The sequence below is a fragment of the Brachionichthys hirsutus genome, chromosome 20 (assembly GCF_040956055.1).
Source record: "Brachionichthys hirsutus isolate HB-005 chromosome 20, CSIRO-AGI_Bhir_v1, whole genome shotgun sequence".
NCBI classification, from domain to species: Eukaryota; Metazoa; Chordata; class Actinopteri; order Lophiiformes; family Brachionichthyidae; genus Brachionichthys; species Brachionichthys hirsutus.
Window position 1 is genome coordinate 9,210,189 of NC_090916.1, and position 7,349 is coordinate 9,217,537.

Here is a 7,349-nt window from a genome sequence, read left to right on the forward strand (position 1 = left end):
GTTTTTTTTAAGGAAAATAAGAAAGTCTTTATTTCGACTCTGCTAATCCACCAAAGTTCTTTATAATTATTATTATTAGGATCTTGCCACCGTCGATGATTGGCCTGTTCAGGTGGGCGTGGCGCCAGTAATTATCGATTCATCAAAGATCAAAACTGGTCTGGTTATTATTTCTGACATTTAACGGCGTCTGCGTTTTATAGTTTCACGCTGAAACGTGAATGTGGAGAAAGGGGTGTTTTCACATCCCACGCACGCGCCCCCGCCTCCACGCACTGCTCCATCAGACCCAGTCCGACCAGTCGGGCCTCCCGCGAGGATCCCCACTTTATCCACGCCTCACGGGAGAGAGAGAGAGAACTTACCATGATCGTGGAGCGCTCCTCGCGTCCTGCCGCCGACGAACGCAACCCACGGAGAATGGAACCTGTCCGCCCCCGGCGCGGCGCGGTGCACGACCGGAACGACCTGATTAATATTTAGTGCGCGTCGGTCTGCGGGCAGCTGCCGTCGCAGGAGTTTTTGGAGACGCGCCTTTCTTATGGTAATGAGGTCGGGAGGAATCTGCCCGGTCCAGGTAACAAACACACCCCACGAGCGTGGAGCGCCAATCCCCCCCCCCCCGACCACGGAGCAGCGAACGCACCAGTTGTTACCTCTCTCTACCTGCCCCCCCATCATGATTAATTCATGCGTCACAGGAAACCGGCCTCATTCTCCATCCAGTTAAAAATTAACGCGTTACTTTTACGCGCAGCCCCAAGCGACCGACCCCCCCCTCCAGCAGTGGACGTCCTGCTCTTCTTCTCCCACTCATCTAAACGTTCTGTTTTATAGGTGAACTGGAAAACACAACTTTATTGACAGTCACATTAAGTTGCAGACGGGACATACTTGTTCTGCAGCCTGTGACGCAAGCTCCTTCCAGCCCCCCCTCGTGATAAAAACAGCTTCAGACATGCCTTCATTGCTGCGGCCCGCTCTTTAGTCTTAGTCCAGGAACAGAAAAGAACTCGTCCTCTCATCTCCTCCTCCTGCAACGACTGCAGGGATCATTTGGAATAATTGATCTGAAGCTCGGACACACTTTTGTATGATTAGCCTTGAAAATGAGGCCATCTCGTATATAATCTCGTCCACAGGGGGGGGGGTTCTTGTTGTCGCACTGAAGCGTGGCGGATTAGATTACGAGATTATATACGAGACAACAAGAAGCTCCCCCGTGGACGGCCGGACCCCCGGGACGGGACTCCCCAACCATGATGGCGTCCGATGTGTGTCCCTCATGGACACTGCGTCTCCACTTTAATCAGATTTGGAGTTCTATAAACTTGTGGATAATGAAGTCACACGAGCCCAGGGGACACTGGGGGACACCAGGGGACACCAGGGGACATCCTTGGGGTTCCCCCCCACTTTTGTCCTCTTGGAAGAAAATTCCATCTTGTCTCTGAGACTTCTTCCTCATTTGGTTTTTGTCCTCCTCTGTTCTAGCCAGCATATAATTAGCATGTAATCTACGCTTGTGATCTCCACGCCCACCAAAAGAATTTTCAAACGACAGAATGTCGTTGTTTGGCCTCCTCTGCCCCCCCCACGGCTCCTCATCTGCTCTAGTGTCATTTCACCCACCCGGATGTCTCACAGAGCTCGGAGACTCCAGTTTAGGAGGCAAATGGCAGCTTTGCCTAGAAAGTGGTGCAACTTCATTGCCCCACCTAGTGGTCGGTGGTGCTCACTACACCCTCCAAAAGTCAAAAGTCTCAGCTGAACTGCTGAGTTATAGGAGTTAGAAATGAACAAGTCCTTCTTGTTTTTGATGCCAAAGCCACTTTGGTCGTGACTCCGCCCACTGTGAATTGAGTTGATTAAAATGCTGTTTGCTGTTGTCGGTTCTGCGTTCACGCTGATCACCCGTCTGGTATTCCGAGCACATCCTTTTAGCGTGCGGCTAACCAGACGTGGGCGGGTCTAACGATGATACACGGGAATGATATCAAGCAATGTTCTTTCTGTGGCCGTCGCCTGGCGTGGCGTTAAGCGATGTAATCTAGCTCGATTGGGGGGGGGGGGGGGGGCGTTCAAAGGTTGGGTTCATCAGCCACCACCACCACCTGGTGTCTGGTCTCCAAAGAGGGGGGGGGGGGGGATTTGAACTTGCAGCCACGCAGGCCTGTTCACATACCCCCCCCCCCCCCCCCCCCCATGAGAGAGGCGCCCATCAGTCAGTATTGATTGAAGCTACAGGAAGTTGGAGGATTCATCAGATCGATTTCTACAGACGACAGAGTGAAATGTTTTTATTAACGCCGCAGGGCAAAGACGATAAATAGACGAGCTTTCCATCGTGTTTCAGGAAGTGCCTCTTTGATGTGTTTTAAGGCGTGAGCTGGTGTGTGCTGACCCAGAACGGGAGATCAACTCAACCCAGAGAGGCTCTCCGGGGAGACGAGGAGGAGGAGGAGGATGGCGGCGGTTCATCGCGGTCCATCTTGTTTCCGCCGTGCCCGTGATCGATCGGCTTCGTGGCTCCGCCTTAGCGGCTCCCCCTCAGGTGGGACTCCATCGTGATGGCCGCCTCGTACGGCAGGTCTTCCTCTCCCGGAACCGAACTGTGCTCCGGGTTCACAAAGTTGGGAATGTTGAAGTGGGAGAAGAAGGCCTGCTCTCGTCCCCCGGCTGCCTCGGCGTCGCCCCCCATCTCGTCCATCCTCGGGGGGCACAGACCTCGCACCCGGTTGCAGGACCCCCCCTGGATTTGCTTTCCGGCTCTCTTGTCTCCTTGTTGCTGCTCCCGGTTTTCCTTGTCGATGTGGGAACGGGAGAGAGACTCTCCCAGCAGTGGGCGAGCGAAGGCGTCGTCATTTTCCTCCTGCGGCCCGTCGATGCCGACCCGACAACTCCCCGGGCGATGGCGCTTTTTGGCTGAAACTAGGGTCCTGTTGAGAAAGAGGGTCGTCTCAGACCTATTCCAGCCCCCCCCCCCCCCTCAATACTCACTCCTGATGTGGGGCCCCCGTTTTTGTGAGCAGCGTGAGAACAAAGAACATGAAAACGACGAACACGGCGAGTCCGACCCAGAAGCCAATGACGATGGAGTCTGAAATGTCAAAGAGCAGAGTTTAGAAAAAATTCCTCCTCCTCCTCATCCTCATCCTCATCCTCATCCTCAGCCCGTCCTTCCTCATTGGCTCACAGCTATTAAAGCAGCACAGGAAATCACTGGAATGCTATTGCCTCTAACTAATAGATAAGGGAGTGGAGTGAGTCTTAAGATAATGAAATAAGTGTGTTTGTGTGTGTGTGTGTGTGTGTGGGGGGGGGGGGGGGGGTCTATTTATGAGCAGCTGGTTTGTGAGGACAAATAAAGGGACGTCTTTTGTCCATCTTACATCTGTGCGCTCGGAGTCCCTCGAAAGACACCGCTCGTCCTCGTCGTAATATTCGTATTGCCACACGTAGTCGGTGCGTCGCGCGCTGCTCCTGCTCCGGTTCTGGAGGTCGGACATCTCGAACCGGTTCCAAGAGCCCTGAAAACAGAAGACACGCGGAAATCAACCCGGGAAAGAAACCGGCATGAACGGAAAACGGTGCTGCTGCGTCGGGAAGTTCCCGAGCCGGGAATCGCGCCAGCAACTCCGGTTAGATCGTCGCTCCAAAGACGGGCTCGCAAAGATCCATTGCGTTCGCGCTCAGCTACGGACCCGCCGTCCCGGTGCTCGGTCCAGTGGAGCGAGGTGCACGGTGCACGGCGCGCGTCACCGTCACCCAGCCTCCCGTGCGTCGGCGTTGCGCGACGTTCTCCTCGAATGCACACCGGTTAGACTTTTTGCTATTGCAGGTCTATGTGGTCTGTTTGCGTAATATAACGTGCATGCGCATATATTATATATTTACGACGTTAAATATATTAATCATTAAATGTATAGATTTAAGTTCGGAAAACCTGAAGTGGACGCTCCAAAGTTTCCCAGCCAACTCTCTTCTATACATCCTCCATTTGGACGCAGTTTTGCAGTGGAGCTCTGCGCATGCGCGCTTCGTTGCCTGCCCCCAGTCAGTCAGTAAATAGAGATGTGTCGTCTAACATTTGGTTAAACCTTCATCCCTCTTTATTCCATGTGTGCTGATAAAAGTATTTAGTTTTAATTACGCACATAAGGAAAGCAAATTGCTTAAAGCAATCATTTTAACCCGGTTGAACAAAAAACAAGTTTCTGATCCGTCGTGATTAAACCGGCCTTCGTGTTGCTCATCTCTCACCGGCGGCTGTTTTTCTGCGTTGTCCTTTCGCCCCAGCATACAAATCACTGTGGCGGTGTAAAAGATACTCCATTAGGTCCAACTCGCAGTTATAAATAGAATTCCCGCCCGTTTTTCTGTTCTCCATTTATTTCCATTTCCCCATCTCATGGTTTCCAAGGAAACGCCTGACTTCTCTGTCAGCAGTGCTTGGATCAGGGTGACCGTTTTCTGAAAGTATGTCCGTCTCAGACCTTAAAATAGAATTCATTTTATTAACCTGCAGCTGGAGGATTTAAGATTTATCCGTGGGCTGATGCGCGGTTATTATTTAGGGAATAATTGTTATTCCTCCCTCTGGAGAGATCTGTGCACGACATCCTGATTAAAAAGCTGCTCCCTGTTCAGCTCCTCAACCGAAAGGTTTATTTATTGAATCATTTAAGATGTGGAATAACACGAGATCCTCGCAGATGATTTTAATTCAGCACCTGTGGAAAAAAAGAGATGAAAACTAAGACTGCGCACTCCGTGTTTCTGCGGTGTGAGAGGATACAGATGCAGCGTGTCATTCCACACCGCCCCCTACTGGCGCACTTTATGTTTAATGGAATAAAATGAATGATGGACTGTTTTGGGAGAGGGACGTGGAGCCGGCTCTCTAAAGGCTGACGCGTGTCGCTTCTCCACCTCCTCCGAGCCTGGACTCCAGCAGGAGGCCGCGCTCCTTCTCCACCTACTCCGAGCCTGCACGTTTGTTCGCACCTCCCGCAAACGGCGCGTGAGAGGTTGAAGAGTTCAGCCTCTTCATGTAAAGGTGTGTAGATTTAAAGTTCAAATCAACAGTAAACGTATCCTTAATCCAAACCTAAGTGGAAGTGGGAACGGACGGCCCGTGCGCGTCTCCAAACTTCCGTTCGGATCGATCGATCAATCAATGAATCGTGTTTCCAACCGGCCAGACTCCGCGGCGGATTCGTTCCGAGGAGAACGCGGCCATTTGTCTGGAGTTTGCTGAAGTGCGACTTCGCACCTCGACACCGCGGCGCGCATGGAAACACTTGGAGACGCGTGAAAGCGCAATTTGGCCCAAGCTGCCGGCGCGCGGATAAATGGAAGCGCCCTGCGCTCCACGCGCACATCCTCTCAGGACTTCACGCGGGACCGGCCTCTGTGAGGAACCATGGAGAATTTACCCCCCAGCAGTGGATTCACTTCTGCGTCAGACGGACACGCCGCGCCGCAGCAGTCCGGCCCGGTGTGGAGGCCGTGGGCTGGAAACGCGCACGATCCTGGCGCGCACAATGTGAGTTTACATGAAATGTTAAAGTCTCTCGTGGATCCTTCAGGAGACCCAAACGCGCGCTGACGTCACTTTCTTTTGATTCCAGGCTCCGGACATGCGCGTCAAACCTCCGCCGTTCACTCACCCGGTGAAGTAAGCAGATCGATCGGTGTGATCGGCTCCTCCGCGCACGCGGGTCGCGTCCAGCCTCACCGACTGTCTGTTCTCTCTCGTTTCAAGGCTCTTCTGGCTCAAGTCGAGATGTTTCGATTACCTGTACCGGGACGCGGAGACGCTCCTGCGCAACTACCCGGTGCAGGCGACCATCTGCCTCTACGAGGAGGCGAGCAGCGAGGAGGAGCAGGAGGAGGAGGAGGAGGAGGAGGAGGAGGAGGAGGAGGAGGAGGAGAACGACACGGAGCTGAACTGAATGCGTGTTCACGTTGCACTGTTTCATAATATATATATATTTTTAACTTATTTACTTCATGTAATTATATGTAAATATACTTTATTTCTATACACTAAACAAGAATGTAAATGTTAACTTATTCCTAATCTGTAATTTGATGGAAATTGCAATAAATAGATTAATTAAAAGCTCCTGAGTTTGGGAGACGTTTATAAATCAGATGAGTCATGCATGAATCGACTCGACGCGTGATGGCCGATGACGTCAGCGATTGGGACAACATAAATGAAGACGGTGTGTTCCCCCCTCCTGTGCAGGATGGTTTGACCCAAAAGAAAAGGTTCAGCCTCTGCTGCTGCTCCTGCAAAAACGTTTCAGTCCGAGAAACTAATAAACGCAGAATCAGGACTCCGCAGCGGCTTGAAGTCAAAACAGGAAACGCGCTAATCAATATTTAATCAATCAGTGAAGTGACGACTCTGATAACCGGGTCGAGCCGGGCGGGGCGGGGCTGAGGCGTTCCCAGGGTCGGGTGTCAGCGCTGCTGCTTTCAGGGGTGTCACTTACTTGGGTGTGAAATCTGCCCCCCCCCAGCGGTAACCGTGAAACCCACCGGCGCCCCTTTTTGATGAACTTAATATTGCCTCTAAGAATATTATTTAATTCGCCCCCCCCCCCCCCTCCAGCCTGGAGCTCTAGCGTACATTCTATTTACAGATATGTATAATTCCCCCCCCCCCCCCCCCTAAATGTGACCTCTGGTGAACTTTGCACGGCTTTAAACTTTCCCAGGAGCCGGTGTGAATCCGGGTGACAAGAAGACACACCTGAGAGTGTGAATGATGTTCAAGCCCAGGTCTGACCCCTGGGTCACGCTGCCCCCCCCCCCCCCCCCCCCCCCCCCCCCGGGCTGAACTCCTGGTGTCGTCACAGACGCCGCCGGAGGTGACAAAGCGTGACTCCTCCTCCGAGACTGACCTGAGCGCGCGCCGTCTTCCCACGGTCACACCTCCACGTCTGTCCCTGGATGTAGTTCAGACGTCAGCCGGAGGGGGGCGCTGCGCTCTGGCGTGCTTTAAACTTCGTTACAGGAATTGCTGCTTTCCGTTTGAAGAAGAAACAATCCCGGGTTGAGGAAGACGAAGTGAGTAGAGCTCTTCATCCTGCAGACACGGCCACACATTTAGCAAACAAACAATCTATTACCAACCCGGAAGGCGAAAAACATTCAAATGTCGCGGGAGGTGTTCAATATCCGCGTGTTTAAAAGGTCTGTCACGTGACAGGTGCCTCGAATCAGGTGGAAAATACCTGATAAGTGTTTGAAGGAAGTAACAAAGATGAACTTGATATTTGTAGGTTCCCATTGAGGCTTCCCCTTGTCAAATAAAACATGTTCATGTATTTTTT

The 7,349-nt window shown here is 52.3% G+C and overlaps 2 protein-coding genes across 2 annotated transcripts; one reads left to right on the forward strand and one right to left on the reverse strand.

Annotated features, from left to right (window-relative positions):
• Nucleotides 1-2,344: 2,344 nt before the first annotated feature.
• On the reverse strand, nt 2,345-3,509 carry LOC137909399 (melanocortin-2 receptor accessory protein 2A-like). The gene is given in 4 exon segments (XM_068753851.1): nt 2,345-2,939; nt 3,001-3,100; nt 3,393-3,425; nt 3,428-3,509. Coding segments are annotated over 4 exon segments (618 nt in total). The 3' UTR covers nt 2,345-2,536.
• Nucleotides 3,510-5,425: 1,916 nt separating this feature from the next.
• Nucleotides 5,426-5,957, forward strand: ripply2 (ripply transcriptional repressor 2). Its single transcript, XM_068754122.1, has 3 exons — nt 5,426-5,548; nt 5,634-5,680; nt 5,768-5,957. The coding sequence occupies exons 1-3, from the start codon at nt 5,426-5,428 to the stop codon at nt 5,955-5,957; spliced, it is 360 nt and encodes a 119-aa protein (XP_068610223.1).
• Nucleotides 5,958-7,349: the final 1,392 nt, after the last annotated feature.